The sequence below is a fragment of the Notolabrus celidotus genome, chromosome 20 (assembly GCF_009762535.1).
Source record: "Notolabrus celidotus isolate fNotCel1 chromosome 20, fNotCel1.pri, whole genome shotgun sequence".
NCBI classification, from domain to species: domain Eukaryota; kingdom Metazoa; phylum Chordata; class Actinopteri; order Labriformes; family Labridae; genus Notolabrus; species Notolabrus celidotus.
In genome coordinates this window covers 9,488,119-9,508,569 of record NC_048291.1, presented here as the reverse complement: position 1 = coordinate 9,508,569, position 20,451 = coordinate 9,488,119, and the positions used below count along the sequence as shown (strand labels likewise).

The 20,451-nt window shown below is 44.3% G+C and overlaps 1 protein-coding gene across 1 annotated transcript in view; it reads right to left on the bottom strand.

The window, feature by feature from the left end:
- Window positions 1–2,886: 2,886 nt before the first annotated feature.
- ap2a1 (adaptor related protein complex 2 subunit alpha 1) overlaps window positions 2,887–20,451 on the bottom strand; it is a 29,493-nt gene continuing 11,928 nt past the window's right edge. Inside the window, 20 exon segments of the mRNA XM_034711062.1 lie at window positions 2,887–5,539; window positions 6,377–6,511; window positions 6,622–6,691; window positions 6,823–6,939; window positions 8,874–8,997; window positions 9,202–9,291; window positions 9,461–9,543; window positions 11,532–11,594; window positions 16,820–16,974; window positions 17,067–17,255; window positions 17,360–17,591; window positions 17,670–17,767; window positions 18,263–18,445; window positions 18,558–18,695; window positions 18,797–18,965; window positions 19,111–19,370; window positions 19,527–19,628; window positions 19,787–19,897; window positions 19,899–19,917; window positions 20,027–20,220. Coding sequence (XP_034566953.1) covers window positions 5,462–5,539; window positions 6,377–6,511; window positions 6,622–6,691; window positions 6,823–6,939; window positions 8,874–8,997; window positions 9,202–9,291; window positions 9,461–9,543; window positions 11,532–11,594; window positions 16,820–16,974; window positions 17,067–17,255; window positions 17,360–17,591; window positions 17,670–17,767; window positions 18,263–18,445; window positions 18,558–18,695; window positions 18,797–18,965; window positions 19,111–19,370; window positions 19,527–19,628; window positions 19,787–19,897; window positions 19,899–19,917; window positions 20,027–20,220 — 2,610 coding nt within the window. The 3' untranslated portion in view covers window positions 2,887–5,461.

Genomic DNA, 20,451 nt, shown 5'->3' with positions numbered 1-20,451 from the left:
TAGTGCAAAAAAGGATAAGTACATTCTAAAAATGTTCAAATTTAATGATCTATCTTTTTAAAAAACAACTGTTGTATTTTTTGCCATGATGAGTCTCACAGTGGAGCCAAATATTTTACTCTTTAAGCCCTGAAACCTGCTGCGAACACACCAAACACACAGGTTACCCATTCACCTGACACAGTGTGTAATGTTAACATCAAAAGAACAGAGAGATTATAAAAATGAAGAAGGTAAAGTCTACTATTATGGACCCCTCCAGGTCCAGCATGAACAGTTTGCTTGCTGGACAGTTTTGTATGCAGGGGTCCAAAAAGGCTATGAATTTCCTCCGGCTTATGCAAACTGCAAATATTCTTTTTCCTCACTTTGAGAAAAACAGTTCTGGAGGTGCCACCTGACAGCCGTTTGATTGTAGGACAACTTTGAAATAGTAGTTACTTTTATGGGGTTTGAAAGGAGGTGCCCCTTTTTGGGGTTTTCATCCCTGCCCCCCCAACAGCCTTAGCACACCACTGGCTGGCGTCGTGTATTGAACAATCAGAATCAAGTATTTAACACAACTGTGTAATAAAATACACTGATGTTAACATGGTGTCAGCTATCTCAAGAAGGAAAATCAACAGAAAATTGTTAGATACCTCATTTACTTCTAGGTAAATATTTAACAAACAGGCCCTATTACTTGTTTCTGTGTAAATTATCAGGTGTATTATTTATATAATATTATTATTGTAACAATTTTGGGAGTTTTTTTTTTATAGTGGCACATCTGCGATACATAAAGTTGAGTTTTGCAAAGTTTGATTTCTGATTTTTTTGTGATTGCAGGATGTCTCCATCTCCTGTGCATCAGCTACTACAACCATGTACAGTCATGGCCAAAAGTTTTGAGAATGACACAACTATTCATTTTCACAAAGTCTGCTGTTTCAGTTTTTATAATGGCAATTTGCATATACTCCAGAATGTTATGAGGAGTGATCAGCTCAACTGCCATTAATTGCAAAGTCCCTCTTTGCCTTGAAAATGAACTTTATCACCAAAAACACATTTCCACTGCATTTCAGCCCTGCCACAAAAGGACCAGCTAACATAATTTCAATGACACACAGGTGTCACACACATTAACACAGGTGTGGGTGTTGATGAGGACAAGGCTGGCGATCAATCTGTCATGATTGAGTGACTGGACACTTTAAAAGGAAGATGGTGCATGACACCATTGTTCCTCATCTGTTAGCCATGGTTACCTGCAAGGAAACACGTGCAGCCATCATTGCATTGCACAAAAAGGGCCTAACAGGGAAGTTTATAGCAGCGAGTAAGATTGCACCTCAGCCAGGACCGTCTCCTGAAGGTGTTACAGCTGTGGGATCGGGCCACCACCAGTGAAGAGCTTGCTCAGGAATGGCAGCAGGCAGGTGTGAGTGCATCTGCACGCACAGTGAGGCGAAGACTTTTGGAGGAAGGCCTGGTGTCAAGGAGGGCAGCAAAGAAGCCACTTCTCTCCAGTAAAAACATCAAGGACAGACTGATATTCTGCAGAAGGTACAGGGACTGGACTGCTGAGGACTGGGGTAAAGTCATTTTCTCTGATGAATCCCCTTTCCGATTGTTTGGGGCATCTGGAGGAAGGCTTGTTCGGAGAAGACGAGGTGAGCGCTACCATCAGTCCTGTCTCTTGCCAACAGTGAAGCATCCTGAGACCATTCATGTGTGGGGTTGCTTTTCGGTCAAGGGAGTGGGCTCTCTCACAATCTTGCCTAAAAACACAGCCATGAATAAAGAATGGTACCAGAACGTCCTCCAAGAGCAACTTCTCCCAACCATCCAAGGGTAGTTTGGTGATGAAGAATGCCTTTTCCAGCATGATGGAGCACCTTGCCATAAAGCAAAAGTCAGAACAAAATGGCTCGGGGAACAAAACATTAAGATTTTGGGCCCTTGGCCAGGAAACTCCCCAGATCTTAATCCCATTGAGAACTTGTGGTCAATCCTCAAGAGGCGGGTGGACAATCAAAAACCCACAAATTCTGACAAACTCCAAGCATTGATTATGCAAGAATGGACTGCCATCAGTCAGGATTTGGTCCAGAAGTTGATTGACAGCATGCCAGGGAGAATTGCAGAGGTCTTGAAAAAGAAGGGTCAACACTGCAAATATTGACTTATTGCATGAATTCTGTGTAATTCTCAATAAAAGCTTTTGATACTTATGAAATGCTTCTAATTGTATTTCATTATACCATAGAAACATCTGAAAAAAACACCTAAAAACCCTGAAGCAGCAGACTTTGTGAAAATGTAATATTTGTGTCATTCTCAAAACTTTTGGCCATGACTGTACTGTATTTTAGATCGCTGGGTCGCTGGACGAAAATCTTGTGGTGAACAAAGAAATACTGAAAAAATGCAATAAAAAATGTAATGACAAAAGTTTTCTAAAAATAGTACAATTTATGCATTTATAGTAAAACTTTTTTTTTTATTTATTTTTTTTTAAAATAGTAGCTAAACAAAAAATAAAACCTTGAAAATTGAAAATGTAATGAGTTTTCTGTCTTTCTTTTTGCCGGATGACTCCTAAGTTTAGGGTTAGTGATCAGTTAATTATCAAAAGCATCAGTAGCAGTAGATTCATTCATAAAGGCACAGGAAACACAGTCACATGCTCATATAGGTTGGGTCATTTTCTGCAGACCAGCTAAATGAAGCACCATTAAATCGCTTCGAGGGACAGTGGGGGTCACGAGTCTTTGGCACCTATATTTTTGGGGTCATGGGCTGAAAAGTTTGGGAACCCCTGATTTAGATAAAACATTTAAATTGTATCCAATCCTTTAAAAAATGTATAACAGAGAAAGAGAGTCATGAGTCGTGAGGTCGGATATATGGCATATTTTTACTTTCACATTTCTTCATTACAGAGTAAATCTTATTCTAACACAGGTATTGGACAGGTCTTTAACACCGATACATGAGGCTGCAACAGCTAGTGGATACTGCATAGACACACACACACACACATACACACACACACACACACACACACACACACACACACACACACTCACATACACACACACAGAATGACTACACTACAAAGTTCAACTTCCTGTCAGAATGTCATGTGACCATGGGTTAGAAATGTCTTTAGGCTTCATTTTTTTTATTATTACCTGCTTACAGCCACACTCGCTCAACCACATACACACTCTCTCAATCTCTCTCTCTCTCACTCTCACTCTCACACTCTCACACACACACACACACACACACACAAACACACAAACACACTGAGTCCCGTGTAGTTGTAATGGACATGTGGGTGTCTGGCATCCTGCCCCCTCCCGCCACCACCACAGTCATCACATACACACAGCGGCCATTTTCCTCTGACATCACGCTCAGAGTGAGGCTAACATATTGTTATGATGTCCGACTGCTTTGATTGTTTGACTAATTCTTGGTGTATCAGCATCTGAAAGACAATTGTAAAGTGTAGAGGGGCATTCAGACATATTTTGCATTAACACCACATATCAAATAACTTATTTACTATCCTTAGACAACAGCTAACGTGAGCATTTAGATACTTGTTGGCTAATATTACAGTTTGGTAGTGTTAAAGGATTCATTGAGAGGTGGAAATCCCCAGCTCATGGTAGTGTTAGCTAGGAAGTGGATAAATTCTAAAGTCAGCTGTTGCCTGAGACTAGCTAATGAGTTAACCAACGTGCAGTTTTAGTCTGATTATGTCCCTCCAGATTTGTATCGATGCTGATCAATCTGGAAGCTGCGAGGTCGCACTAACTTGTCAGATTTCCTTCATTTTTTTTAGAACTTGCAAACTCGAAAGACAGAGGTACAACATTAGAAGTGCATATGAGAGAAAGATGGCTGCCGTGTGTGAGAGACACCGAGGAAGAAGCGGAAAAAGGAAACGTTTAGTGCTCTGCTTGAGTTTGGTCTCTTCTATAAACCCTTAGCTGAAGGAGCAGGGACATGACTGAGAGTCCAGAATCAAACACACAGAGCTGCAATGTGTCATTTTAAGCGTTTATATTCTCTAGATTACTCTATTGGTGTATCTATTTGTGCTAAAGCTGCGAACATCCTCAGAGAGATAACAACCACAGACTCTGTTCGGCCTGAGCCAGCTTCCTCTGGAACTATGGGACCAAGGACTTCTGGAGGAACTCATTGCGAGACCCTTTTTTTTTTTTGGTACCACCAAAAGGTTCTTGCTTTGTGGGTACTACTTTCTGAAAGTGCAAGGACTTGTGAGGTGGAAATGGCTAAGCATGACATTTTTGATCAGTGGAGTATAGGTGTGATCTAAAACCACTGACAGAAATGTCCTGGCGGTACCTTTTAGTCCCTTGAAAAAGGAGCTACTTGGTTTAAAGGTTCTGGATACTCTTTATGGAAATGCCCTACAAAAAAATGAGCAGCTTGAAATGTGGACAATAGAGCTTCAGTGTCGCAGCTGTGTTGCTCATCTTGGAGGAGGAGGAGGAAATGAATGTGAAAAACGTCAGAAGTGACATTAATGTTCCAGTTTTACAGGAGAAATAAGTACATGTGAAAATATGTGAGCGCCCCTTCGAATACAAAGACCCCTGAGCTAACCCTGTCCCCGCACTCACGCAGTCTCCACCGTGAGTCGTCATTTTAAACCAGCGTGATGGGAATGTGTCAGAAAGCAAAACAGGAACACATTGCACATATTTACACACACATCAAAAACACACGTGGATCAGATTGGGGAGTTGGGGCGGTAGTTCACAACTGGGACTAGGAGGAAATGTAGGGTTGGGGGGGCGGGGATCTGAGATCATCCCAACACCTTTAGCAACCTGATACTGGGAATGTTTGAGGGGAGAGAGTAAAAACTGGACCCCCAGAATCGTGTGTATTTGTGTGTGTGTGCACATGTGTGAGTATTCAATAACCAGCGTCACCCCTCTGACTTAAAGGAATGTTTATCAAATGAAATGTCTCACACACACACACACACTCACACACACGGGTGAGTATTTATCTGATGAGCACGACAGAGCAGCCAGGATGCAGCAGAATAGGACCCCAGCACAACCAAGGGACACCCACACACACACACACACACACGCACACACACCCACCCACACACACGCTCAGAGTGGTGGCCAGCAGCTACACAGGTAAACACCAACAGAAACAAGAACGAAGCATCATGTTAATAAACGAGAAGAAGATGATCTGGGATCAGAAGAATGACAGAATATTGACACTGCTGCTAGCAGTGGCTGCTTTCCCTTATGTAGGTTACAACTTGTTTTTACTCAAAGACTCTTTGTTGGGGGAGGAAGAGGAGGGGGAGGACGAGGAGGAGGAGGAGGAGGAGGAGGAAGAGGGCTCCAGGGGACAGCTGGCTGGTGGGGATGGTGGGAGATCTGGTCTGGTTCTGGTCTGGACTCTAGAACTGTTCGGCCAGCAGCTCACAGAGACGCTTGGAGACAGAGTCCTTGCTGCAGCGCAGGGTCAGACGGTACATCTGCACAGAGATAGATACACACACAGGTACACATCAGGAGAGACGAATGTCTGAGTCCCTGTGACGTGCTCTGCACTTCCAAAGTAAGTTCCAGAGTGAGCTAAGATAACACAGGATTTCCACCAGATCCGTGTCCGGTCTGTCTCCCATCCGCTGCGGTCCTGCTCCGTGCTCTCTACGGTTGCGTTTTCAGAACGCAGCACGGAGCAGGACTGCAGGACAGCTGGAGTCATGTGACCGAGGTTTTCCCACGGTAATCACTGAATCAAGGATTCTCCTCCTCCTCTCCTCAGCCATGTTGTCTTTCTGTTCCTCTGAAAACCTCTGACCTGCTGACTCCAGGCCTGGCTCCGCTCTCAATGACATTTTGTTGTCGTAATTAAATTAAAAACAATCTAACGGTAACACAGAGTGTTTTAATCAGGAAACTAACCAGAAGTGTTAATTTTGTTTTGGTGCCTGACTTCCTGTCCCGCTCCATCTGCTCTGTGTTGATTTATGCGTTGTGCTCCGGCATCTGGCTAAAATAGAAGTCTTGCTTATCTGATCTGTTGCGTTCCGACCTGCCGGATCAGAAACGCAGCCGGAACGCAAAGGAGCGGGTCTGGTGGGGGTTAACAGATTGACTAGAATAGAAACCTATCAGATCCGGTGCTGTGACAGATCGGAGACGGACCGGAAACGGATCTGGTGGAATTTGGCTTTAAGAATGCAGCACGTAACAGTCTGGAAAATTCACATTGAAGGAGTGGGTGGGGTGTTGAGGTCATATTTGCTTTATACTATTATGTGTATGTGTAAACGTGCGTGGATGAGTGCTTGTTTTTGTACCTGTACCTGTGCCTGTGCGTTGGGCTCAAGTCTCAGCAGGCAGCCCACCTGCTGGCCCTTCGTCTGGATCACCCCGGCACACACGTAGTTCTCTGGGTTTGGATCGACGTTGTCCAGCAGGGCCGTTCCTAGTCCCAGCAGCTGTACACATAGAAACACATATATAATCATTAGGTACACTTCATCTGTGCTTAATGATTTCAATATATCCCGAAAAGTGCGTATGAAGAGGACGGGTGAGTGAGTGTTACCTTAGCCTTCAGGACTTCAGTGTCCATGCCGTGATTAGCCTTGAAGATCTTCTGTGCTTCTTGTTGAGGCCTGACAGGAGATGAAACAGGAGATGTCAGCTTTTACAGCGAACACACACACACACACAAACATTACAGTTAAAAAAGCACACATCACACACACATATACACAAATATATACACGCAGGGAGACCGACTTACTGGCTGAGCTGTTTCCAGCGCTGGAAGAAGTCCTGTGAGGTCATCTCAGTGGGCTGGAAGAACTTGTTGATGGTGACAGGCAGTTTCAGGGTCAGATTCTGCAGAGCTCCACCATATCTAAACACAGAGAGAGACATGTACACACACGTGAACACAAAGCACGTTCATACACAGTCTACACTGATCTTTCAGCACATGTTTGAATGCGACTGAAGAAACTGCACGAGAGACCACAGTTGGAACGATGCTTGTTTTGGGCAGTGTTAATTTGGGGGCTATTTTAGATTTAGACAAAAATGCCTGTTAGTTTTAGTCACATTTGAGTCTTTTCAGCCCTCTGTAGTTTTAGTTGACGGAAACTCAAAACAATTTAGTCTAGTTATAGTCACATTTTAGTCTTTGATTTTTACCAGAACATTTTCCCTCTTTAAATAATTACTGTAGTCGATCAGATATTGGTATCAGGGCTACCAATAGCTCGTTTCCACCAAGCGGTCTGGTATGGATCAGTACAGTTTGGTACGGGTCGGATCGGTAACGCCTGATCCTGTTTGCGTTTCCACAGCCAACCGTGCCCTACTTGGTGGGCAGTGTGTAAGCCGGATGCCGACAGCAGCGTCAGCTACATAATAGCGTGACGCCATGGCAGAGCGACACAATGTACCCCGCTCATAAATGCAACGAAGAAGAAAAACGCGAGGGAAGTCTGCACCTCCACGGTCAACCATGGAACACTGTTTCTTGACGCCATTTTCCAAACAAAAAAAGTTATCTTTCCGAAGTCCACTTTCCGAAGTCCACTGGAGATTTAAACATGGCAGGGTTATGTGTTGTTCTTTATTACCACTGTCGCACGGGAAGTGACGATTCTTTCGACCAATCAAAGGACTGCAGTGTTTCTAGCTCCACCTTTTGGGGTCGGATCGGTATGTCTGGCACCCCAACAGAAGGGTACCAAAAAGTGGGACGGTACGGCTCGGTAATTTGGGAACCTGTCCCGGTTTTAGTCAATGGAAACGCCACAAAATGCGTGCCGTACCAAGACGAACTGAACTGAATCGCTTGGTGGAAACGGGGCTTAAGTGTTCAAATAGTCAATATTTCACTCTTTTACCACTTTTGCTTGTGTAATATCTTAAGTTAAATAATTCAGCCTGTCCCTGCTAAAAAGTCAAAAGAAAACATTCTTGATATGACCACTGTGACTTTATTTTGATTCTCTTGATTCACAGAAAAATGCCAGGACTGACAAAATGAAAGGGCTGTATTGCACATTTACGACGGTCCTTGAATGTATCTGCAGTGACAGGCGCACTGGACAGACTCTGAAATGCATCTGCATCTTTGATGATTAGGAGTTGGTCAAAACTTACTAAATGTGTCTGATGTATCATCAAACTGGATTAAATCAAGCTGAAGACGGGAGCTTTTTATGGTAATGGCGGCAAAAACGGCAAACATCAAATAGTCCTAAAACAGAAACAGCGACCCCCGGTTGTGTCTTTGTCTCTAACGCACACCGGGGGGTAAAAATCCTCAATGAAGATGAGACAGATTGATGGAGGTGAGGAGAGCTGGTTCATAAAGCACACATGTTGCAGGTAGAGACCAAGCTAACACTGCGCCCCTCAAATAATAACTCAGCCTGTCACAGGAAGGCATCACTTTGATCTTTAAAGATTAGACGCACAGCGGGGGGGGAAACATGGATTTTAAATGTCCGGCGGTCGGCCAATTATGTTTTTGTCTCATCATCATCTTGTTAACAAAATCAAAACATATGTTTATCAGAGTTTTTATTATCAGTGATACACTTTAGCTCGTCATAGTCTCATTTTCGTCATGAAAAAAGTGAGTCGTTATCGAACATTTATCTGCATAATTCTCGTTAACGAAATGAACACTGGGGAACCTTTAATAACTTTTGATTCCTCTGGTAAATAAAGAAAGTGGTCGAGTGAACAAACTGTTTTTTTTCCGTCCTTTATTTCAGTGCTATCAGAGATTTCCCACAGCTAAGGTTCTGGGACTTGACAGTAGAAGCAGCTCACCTGAACTTGATGTTGAGCAGCGGAGCATCCGAGAAGTCGGTCAGACACTCGATGTTTAAGACCTGCTGAATCTGAGCTCCACCCTCCACCAGCGGCTCCACTTGTTTAGTCTGAACGTTGAGCTGTGAACATCTGTCAAGGACTATACAGTAACCAAATACTGACTTTCAGACACACTGAACTCTGCTTCACAGTCTTTGGATCCCCTTGTTTACAATATGATCATTTCAAACATTGTGTCAGCTGTCTTTTCAGAAACCAGTTGAGGAGTCTGGATTGGAACCTTGCTGTAAATCAGTGGTGCATTAAAACACAGTGAAAAGGATATGAGACTGCAGCTCTCCAGGACAGCTGACTGCGGTGGTGAAACTGGCGAACTGCACTGATGTCTTGTTACCGTAGAATAAGTACATCCTCCCTGAGAGAGACACACACAGACACACACACATTAGAATGTAATTTATGGATTATAGGAATCAGTCTTTGAACGACACATGGATGTTAGCATCTCCCAGCCAGTGGTCTGCTGACTATATTAGACAACAAACCAAATAGGCCACGCCCCCTCCAATGTCGAGCCTACTCACCCAGATTCTGACGATACTCTGACTTGATGCCAATCTGTAGCAGCTGGTTCTCAAACAGAACTCCGTTGTTCTTGCACACAAACCTACAGATTACACACACTCATGGAGTTAGACTTCATTGAAATGTTGACTTTGATTGCTTCTACAATAAAGAGGATCTGATATCAGGGTCACCATCTTTCATTCTAACAACTTTATTCCTGTGGAGTAATTATCAGTGCATAAACAGGAAGAAGCTGCTGCCTCCTGATAGCCAGAGACCAGTAATGTCATTACTACAAAAGCTCTTATTTGTCAGAATGATCAGTTGACAGGAACATATGAAAGATTGTAACATGTTTGTTTCCATAACAGTGACTTATCTCTCTTCCTCTGCTGTTTACTGTCACGTGTAGCCTCACACAGACTCCATATAAGAGCTAAAACAGTTGTTTATTTACTAATTAAAGGTGACATATCACGCTTTTTTCATCAATATATATTGGTCTAAGAGGTCCCCAAAACATGTCTTTAAAGTTTATGCTCAAAAAAACACTTTGAAATCCGATTTTGGCATGCCTGAAAAGCCCTCTTCTTCAGTCCTCTCTCTGACCACACTCCCCTCAGGAAGTGGATGTGCCTCGGCTGTCCAGCACGTTGATCTAATGTTTACATGTTGGCTGAATATACATGGCTGCTCAGAGATCACGTTACTTCAACCCTCTGAATCTGATCCAGAATCTGACCCTGACGGAGAGGCGCCTGTAGCAGGACCTTTCTGAAGGATTGGTCACAGATTTAGTGTTTCTTGTTGTTTTATTTATCAGTATGTCGACGTGTGTCTTGGTACACAGCTACGAACATGTAGCTATGTGGCTATGCTAACTAGCGCTAGCACTTATCCATGACAAATAAAAATCATCCACTAGATCTTCAAATCTGCAGACGTGGGGAGTAAAACCGACCTCTTCCAGAAAGGCAGCGGGACCTTTTCTGAAGGATTGGTCACAGATTTTGTGTTTCTTGTTGTTTTATTTGTCAGTATGTAGACGTGTGTCTTGGTACACAGCTACAGCTACGACATGTAGCTATGTAGCTATGCTAACTAGCGCGAGCACTTATCCATGATAAATAAAAATCATCCACTAGATCTTCAAATCTGCAGACGTGGGGAGTAAAACCGACCTTTGTGTTTATTAAGACAGCCTACAACTAGCATGCCTCCCTCCTAAGCTCCTTGTTACCACACATTTGTGCAGGTAATGAAAAACGGAGGGTGGATTCAGTATTATTTTATACAGTCTATGGGCTGAACAAGCTCCGAGCTCTGACTCCGTGACAGACCGGATATTGTTGTTACGTAACAAAAACACGGAAGTCTGAAACGGCTCGTTTCACACACATTTACAGAAAGGTGTAGAAATCAAAACAGGGGCAGAATGGATTTTTTTCATTCTCAGGGGGTTTGTAGACATGCCAGGGAAACATATTTCAGGTAGAGAACCATTAAAAAGTCCATTTTGCATGATATGTCACCTTTAAGTAAATTAGAAACCCAAAATATGGAAAAATGTACTTTGAAATTACAAGCATATTCACTTTTCTCTGATTCATCTCAAAATAAATGAACAAATATGACTTCTGGAATTTCTATTTGTGAAAATCAGCAACGTTAACTTAGAGAAATGAATTAATGAACATGATTAAATGCAGCCCTGATCCAGATCACAGCAGGTCTGCAGCAGAGGGGATGGCATGCTCCGCTCAGCTGTGTTGAAGGTAACATAACAGCCAATCCATGCAGCACAACTCATCAGATATAATGAATCAGTCTTTAACACTCAAAGATAAATGCTGCATTATTTTCAGGATTGGTCAACAGATTAAGTGGTGGATTTTGCAGCTTCTCAGGAAAACAGGATCTAATCAGCCAATGAGAACAGGCTAATTAACCACCACAGACTACTTCATGTTCATATACTTCATGATTATCATTAGTGTTATCATAAGTATTAAACCCCCCACCCCTGCAGGCGACATGCAGAGCTGCAGGACAGCAGACACAGAGCCTCCACACCGAGAAAGAGCTTACTTGTTGAGGAGTTCATCTGCCTCAGGCAGAGGAGGAGCAGGATCCTCAGAGGGAGGAGCAGAGCTGAGAGACCACAGGATAGAGGAGGAGGAGGAGGAAGAGGACCACAAGATAGAGGGGGAGGAGGAGGAAGAGGACCACAAGATAGAGGGGGAGGAGGAGGAAGAGGACCACAAGATAGAGGGGGAGGAGAAGGAAGAAGACCACAGGATAGAGGAGAGGGAGGATGATGACCAGAGGACAGAGGAGAGGGAGGATGATGACCACAGGATAGATGAGGAAGAGGGTGAGGAGAGGGAGAGGGAGGATGATGACCAGAGGACAGCGGAGAGGGAGGATGATGACCACAGGACAGAGGAGAGGGAGGATGATGACCATAGGATAGAGGAGAGGGAGGATGATGACCACAGGATAGAATAGAGGGAGGATGATGACCACAGGACAGATGAGGAGAGGGAGAGGGACCACAGGCAGAATGAAGGGACACATAAATGAGTGGATGATGGGGAGATATAGAATCACCCGTTGAGCACAGCGCAGAGCAACAGAGAGGTCAGAGCGGTTAGAGAGAAACCCCAGAGAAGAAGAAAGAAGGAGAGAAGGATAAAATGCAGAGGTTAGTAAAAGCAGTTCATACATAAATAAATAAAGTCTTTAAACAATGATAGATATCAGCTGGCTACATTCATATTCATCCACTGCTCTAACTACAGATGTAGACCGTGTCTTTTCTTTTCACTCAAGCACACTGAATCAGAAATGAAACAGTCGTTACTCTTGGATGTTGATTAAGAAACACATAAAAAAGAAAGAAGACTTAGATATACTGTGACTTACTCTCATTCAGGATAATTGGTTGATAGTGCAGAATGCGGAGTGTTCAAGGGAGGGGGAATTTTTGCGTTTATGTCGACCAATCAGGGACGCTGTAATAAAAAACTGAATCTGCTTCAGACGTTAAAACGCTCTTCGTGCTGATATCAAGTGTCTAACTTTCAGTGTGTGTAGACCTCCTGCTGGTGTACGCCGTGGTAGCAATTTAAAAACCGAACAGGAACTTTGTATTCAGCTCGTCATCCAGGAGCTGCTTCATTTGACATCCTGTGTGCTTGAGTCAAAAGAGGAAGTGACTCACTAACTACATTAGACTTTAGACACCGTCCACATGTTAAGAAGCACAAACATGTCATCTACACGTTAAGCTTGATGCCATGAACTTGTCTGTGTTAGTGTGTGTTTGCTTCACTTTGCACCAGCTGGTTTGTAGCTCGAAGCTTCATTGGTTGAACATACAGTGTGCTCATTTAGATGCACGGTAACATTGTGTGTCTATCAGGTTTAATAATGAGTGAGCTTCTGCATCCATATTACTTTATGTGCATTTTAAAATGTGAGTGTGAAAAGAAGCTGAGCAGGAACGCATCCCAGAATGCTTTAGAAGTTTGGTTGATGTGGAAGAGTTGATGTAGTAATAAAAGTGAAATACAGCAAGGTGCAAACAGACTGAGCATGTAAATAAGGACACAGCTGAAGCATGTGAGGAAGCGATTAGGAGACTGCAACCTTCCTTACAATGGAGCATCAGTTGTTTCCAACATATTAGTTTGGTCATTTTAGGAGTCTTTACATTATCTTTATTTTTCTAATAGTGCTTTTCATTAAGGCTGATTTATACTTTGGACATGAGCACCACATACTTGTCCACCGAAACACTTGGGGGCAGTGTGGTCTCTCTTACCCCTTTTCAGCCAAGGCAGTTTCAGGGCCAGTTTGGTGCCAGTGCTCAATTGAGAACCAGTTTTTCGTGTTTCGACTGCGAGTGAACTGGCTCCTCGGCCTGCTACATACTACATACTGCGTTTGAATTTAGTATGTAGTATGACTGTTCTGTTGAATCTGTTATGCAGCATGCTGAGCGAGACGTCACTGGATTTCCAGTTTCGGAAAGTGGAAGTAAACAACGGCCAAGCTGATAGTGAAACTGCTTCTTTGGTTTACATGGAATTTAATAGTTTTCACAGCACCTAAAAACTGAGTTCCCCCCGTCAAAAAAAGAAGAGGAAAGAAAATGCAGAACGAGCGCTGTGCATTGTGGGAAACAGTACGTGAGGGAGACTGGTCTGATGCATACTGAGAAATTTTCCCAAATCAGTAGACATCCGGGAAGTTTTGGAATACTGCAGATTTTGCTCTTGTTCACATACTTCTTACTACATACTGAATTTTGGCCAAATCAGTACGTGCTGCTAGTATAGTAGGCGGTTTCGAAAACAGCCCTTGTTAAGGAAAGTTCGTGCTAGCGCTGCAGAGAAAAGCAGTCATGTAAATGACGAGCGGGCAGAAAAACATACGGGTGCCGTGTTGGTTCATAGGCCTCTGCATAGGTATGGGAGCTACGCAGACCTCAGGCATAGACTAGGTCATCGATTCAATGCAGAAGTATAAACCAGCCTTTACTGTTAACAGTTTGTGATGCGTCAGTGTCTTTCTCTGTATGACGGTTGGAGTTAAACAACAAAGAAATGACTCTGTGGCTCATGTGCATCAAGCTCCCCTCTCAGTGCTTTTCACATTATCAACATCATGTTCACTTTAACATCAACAGCCTGGTCCTACAAACACAGTGCAAGGCCACCATGTTTGTAGTCTTCTATCTAACTCTGTACTTCACTACAGGCCCCTTACTCCGAGTCACCAGAACCCTCCACCAATAGGGAGTCAGAGGTCTCGGTGGGCGGTTCCAGATCTCTGTCAATGTCCAATCACAGAAGAGGACAGGAAAACAGACACACATTCAAATCAAAACACACGCACACACACACACGCACACACACACACACGCACACACACACACACACACACACACACACACACACACACACACACACACACACACACACACACACACACACACACACACACACACACACACACACACACACACACACACACACACACACACGCGCACACACAGGAAAATGGAGAGAAGGGAAGAAGAGAAAAAAGACGAAAGACAGTCACATACACAGCAAGATTAAAGAACAGACAAGTGTAGCAGACCTGCCAACCATGGAGACTAAAGGTCAGAGCGAGGCAGCCTGTTGGGACAATGAACTACATCTATGGCCGCCTTTGAGGATACGCCTTTACTGACTTGATAACAGAACAGACAGATAAGGGGTGTTGTGCCGTGAATTGTGTCAATATTTGGATCGTCTTCAAACATATCCCCTTGGACTAGAGCTGGGCGATATAAAAAAAGAGGTTATCATGATAACATCTTTCACATCAGTCGATATCGATCTTTTTCACAATAAACATCGAATCATTATTTCGTATCATTTTAAAGGCAGATTTTTTTTCTCCTCAGTTAAATTTGAAGAAACCAGACGGTTTGATAGCTTGTATCTGGGATTTAGTAGTCTAGTAAATAGCCAAAATATGTTAACTAATGAAGTTTAGTGGCCTTTCTTGTCGAGCATGTTTTCACTCTGCTTTGAGCTCGTAATTTTTGAGTTTTCTTCTTTGTCGCTGTTGCTTATTTCAGCTGTGTTTACATTCAGCTCCAAACGTCTTTAAGCCTGCCTACCTCTCACCCTGCGACATGATTGGCTGTTCTGTGTCCACTTCTTGTTCTGTTTAATGTTGGGTGGGAACCATAGACTGTAAAAAAAAATGGACCTCATCTTGCTCGGCTCGAAGTGAGGCCGCCGCAATGGCCGCAAAGGGCTGCTCCCCCTGGTAGCTGGCTGCAGTATAGGTCAAAAATGCTGTCTCCCCCATTCAAATGAATGGGGCTGCGGTCAAACTTTTATAAATAACTACACGTCGTACGAATGTTTCTCACATCCGTATGCTGTGGTGATTTGTAGTTATCATTCTACTGTTTTGTGTTCAAGGCCTCTTTTTTCTGAAACGTTTCTTTTCATTAGTTATTTGAGGTTATAAAACTGCGTTTTACATCCGAATTCACGTTGATTGAAAGCTGCCGCAGAGAGAAACTCTGTAGGACCTTGTGACGGTACGCTGTAGGGCGGAGCTTGTTACAGTGGAAACACACAAATTCCCTACTGAGCAGACTCTGTTTCACAAGATTGCAGCGTTCTGGAACGGAATATTTTGGCTTCAAAACCATTCAAAGGGAAAAGGCGGAGCGATGCTGTCTATTATTTATACAGTCTATGGTGGGGACTAGCGTTTCAGACACACTAGCGCCCCTCCCTTTCCAGTGGTTGGGGGGGTGTAATCACAGGTTTAAATATATCATTGTTGTATCATACTTTTGTCATATTTATATTGAGAAAAATTATATCATGATAATTATCGTTATCGTTTTATTGCCCAGCCCTACCTTGGACGCACTGCTGCTCTTGCTCCACAAAGTCAGTCCCAACCCCCAGCCTCGATGACATCATGCATATGGAAAAGGATCTTGAGCATTAACTGGTCAAGGACCAACATGACGGATGCATGCATGTTCGTCCTTGACCAGTTAGTGCTCATGGCTAACAGCCTGCACCAACCTACAGTCTCTGGATCAACCTAACACTACCATACTAGTTTAATACCAAGAGACTGAAATCATTCTCTTAGGAAGAGCAGATATCTTTATGCAGTTATGGGTACTTTACTTGAATAGATAAAACAAGAGAATACATCTAGATTTGATACAATCCCATCACTAGAATGGAGGTAAAAAAGGACCGTACAATTTGGTAGATAGGATGCTAAAGGAAAGAAAAAGGAAGGGTGTAGGAACTGTGATGGGCTGATTGCAGCTATTGCAGAGAGGACAAGTAGAGCCTCGTCTGTGATTTTAAACGTCTCCAGGTTGACAGGTCCATATTAGACAAAGATAGAGCAAAGAAAGACAGAGCCAACAGCAGCACAGACACAGTACAGTTAACTGCATAGAGTTAAACAGCACAAACACACCACAGACAACACAACTTTATACATGTGCAGTTTAAGACAGGAGCATCCAAATGTAAGGTGCTTCAAGATTAAAATCAGTCCAGTGTCAGGGAATCAGTATCAGCTGGAGATTCAACAGTAGGTTAAGTCTAGTGTCTATGTTAAACTGAAACTGACAAAAACTGAAACTGGTCAATAAAGAATCCTAACTGGTGCTTGTTTGTATATACTACAAACTCCTTAACTTACACTGGTTTCATTTCTGTGGGGCTGTCTCAACACACAGACTCTTTAGTCCAGCAGTGACAGCGTTATCTGCAGATCACACTGAACTTTGATTAAGGGAAGTGTGTGTACTCATAGAGAGTGTTTACCTGAGGAAGCCGTCATCGTTCACAGCCGCAGAGGGAGCAGCTGGCCCTGCCTCAGAGAAAACATCGACCAATAGGCTGCCAGCGCTGGCTGGAGCAGCACCAATAGGAGCTGCAGAACGAATCCCGAGGAGGTCTGCAGACGGAGAGGGGGTAGACTGGAAGACAGAGGAGGGGGAGGATTTGTGTGATGGCAGCTCAAAGTAAAAATAAATTCATTCTTCATTTTGAATACAGAGTGTGTTCTCACAGCGTTGGAGGCAGCCATAGCAGATGTGTCAGGTCCCCGGTCGCCTCCTCCGTTCAGCTCCCCGCCCTCCCTCTTGTTGTCTTCCAGCTCTGTCACAGAAACAGCACCAGGCCCCTTCTTCTTCTTCAGTTTAGCCAGGATGGACGACTCTCTCTCAGGGAATGGAGGCATCTCCTCCAGGACGGTGGCCTGAAGAGGAACAGAGACAATCAGACTATAAACTCAAATCATGTTCAGCGCTAGCAGGAAGTGAAATCACGGATCCTGATCAGAGTTCGCTCGTCAGAACTAACCAAGACATCGGTGCTGGCAATGGAGGAGAGCTTTAGATACTCGACAGCCCTCTGCTGCAACTCCACGTCTGAGTTGCGGATCTGGCTGTCGCAGCGCAGCACTTCCTGGATGGTGGCCTTGGTCTCTGGGAACAGGTTGATAAATTTGATGTATGCGGATAGCAGTAGGGCGCGGGTCGGCACCGAGCACAGATGGAACTTGGAGTGAAGAAGGTTAAACTGGACCAGGGGGCTGACAGAAAGGACAGCAGGGTTATTATCGATCATTCAGACTGCTAGCCTGGTGTTATAGCTGCTGGAACGAACATACCTGGATCGAGGATCACCAGCAATAAGGTTTCCAAACTCTCCCAGAATGTAGCCTCCAACCTTCACCATGTTCTCATGGCAGGCAGGAGCCTGCAAGGCCTGCAGGAAACAACCACTGATGTCACTGACTGTTTGATATTTGCACCATTTAAAAGACTTCTTTGGTCAGTCTGCAGCCGGACAAGTTTTGATTCAAATAAAAGACCCCCTCCTTTTTTCTTTTTAAGTAATATCTTTTAGGCATTTTCGCCTTTAATGGATAATAGAGCTGAAGAGAGACAGGAAATGCGGGGAGTAGAAAGAGGGGGAAGACATGCAGCATGATCGAGGACAGGAGTCGAGCTGGCAACCACTACAACAAGGACGATATCCTCCATGTAGGGGCACATTTTCATCTTGATCAAGTGGTCTTTTATTTGGGGCACTTAGACCGCTAGGCCAACAGTGCATTAAATAAAAGGTCACGTGATCGAAATGAAAGACAACAGAAAGAGGATCAGAGCATTCAATTTCAACAATTTCAACAAATAAAGCTCAGGTAAACACCAAAGAACATGACCTGTTTCTACATCTGAACATTTCATAGAGTGGTACCTCAAAGACCGTCTTGGCGGCATAGCCCTGAACATCATCTCGGTTGATGACAATCTGGATGACGCGATACCAGACCTCTTCGCTGACGTAGTCTCCAGCTATGCGGATGAGGTTAAGGATGGTGTCCACGTACCAGGAATAATCAACAGCATACTTCTCTGCGAGGATGGCCACCTTCAGCACCTGATAAGAGGCAGACACGGCACATTACATTTCCATCTGTTGTGGAGAACTGAAACAGAACAGAGTCTTAAAGGATTATAGTAAATGCTCCCTGCCACTCTGTCACACCCACCATCTCCTCTCTGATGGAGTAATCTGCTGTCTCCAGGTAGCTCAGCATCTCAGCTACGATCTGTTTGGCGTTGCTGCGGTCACACATGGCGTACAACAGATCGGCTGCTCGCTGCCGGACACTCACGTCCCTCTCGGTCTGCGGAGACACAAAGGGAACAGTTTAAAAACGTGCGTCCAGTTAAATATGGAAAGGTTTAATGAAACTTTATTGTGGCTGTGTTTGGTGTGTGGCTCCACCTTGAGAGCGTTGATGACGGTCTCAATGTGCGTCTTCACGGCTTCATGAGAGAACTCAGAGCTGGCGAGAGTGCACATGCTCTCCAGAGCCAGGTAGCGCAGGTTAGTCTCTCTGTGCTGCAGGAACTGGCCCAGCTGGTTACAGGCTCGCACCAGCAGGTTCGGCTCACTGAAACAGAAAGCAGAATATTAACTCTCTATCCATCTAAGAAAAAAAAGACTATTTAGGGTTTATCTCATCATAACAAACCTGCTGATACACTAGGGATTTGAAATGAGCTCGACACAGATGGCCGAGTTGAGTTTCTGCTCACCTGTCGTAGTGGATGATGAGTGAGATGGCCTCGAACAGGATAGCATTCTTGGCGTTGGAGTGCTGGACCTTCTTTGACTTGGGGGGCTCCTGGGCCTTGTTGAGGATGGTCTCCAGACACTCGACCAGACGGCCTTTGACGGCACCATCCTCTGGAGGAGGGTAGCACTGCAGCAGGCGCAGCAGCTTGCAGGAGAGCCACGGTGCAGGGACAAAGTAGTATGTGTAGTCCTGCAGGTCGGTGGAGGCCGACGAAACGATCTGCGGAACAAACACAGGGAGGATGAACTCAGCTGAACCGTTTCAGCAAAAAGCAGCAGACTATTTACAGCACATACGTCTCAATTGAAGCTATATGGAAACATTAAGTCATTGCACAGCTCTTGATGTGTTCCAGGGTATTTCTTGCACACTCACCCTGCTGAGTCGGGACACAGCCAGAGACACACAGGTCTTAAACTCATCTGGATTCTTCTGGCTCAGACAGGTGATGAGAGAGATGGCTGCTGTCACCACACCCTTAGAACACACACACAAACACACACACATCATTATCATCATCATTAGTTGTATCAGTTCTGAGTCATATTAAAAAGGAAACAGATAATTATGCTCTATAAGGGCGTGTAGTGTAATCTGTAGTGAAAAGAAGGAGGCATGGGTCCAGGCGTTCTCACCATGTGCTGGTCATTGAGCAAGTGAACCACTCGAGACGTCCACTCCCCCATCAGCACCAGGTCCGGAGAGGTCTTATACAGCCTCAGCAGACACAGAGCGGCCGACTGTTTTCACACTGTCCATCGTATCTCTGCAGGCAGCACAGTCACAAGGCCCGGAAGATCAGTCACTGATGGTTTTTGAGACTTAAGAAACAACACTAAAAGGAGCAATTTTAATTTAATCTGCTCTGCACTCACCCAGCCACCAGGATCCGGGGGATCTCGCTGGCGAAGGCCTCGGCCATCTCGCGGCTCCCCACGTTGGCGATGCAGTGAAGGGCCAGGCACATGAAGGTGGGGTTACGGCTAGACAGATCGTTCTTGATGGCATTGTTGATCAGACGGATCAGCTCGCTGTTGCTGTTCACCAGGACTGAGATGAACAGGTAACCCTGCAGGGACACAGGAATACAGAAAGGAGATTTAATTTAATACAGCAACCAATTCAGGGTCATACTTTTCATGACATCTGCTTACAGTCAGCACGCAACTTGGATGCTGTAGTCTAGTGACAAATCCTTCAGTGTTCGCTTTAATTTTAAACAGCTGTTAGTCCAACATCAGTTTTCCATACCCCAACCCAGCTGCAGCATAAACACACCATGAGCACACAGTCTGATGGA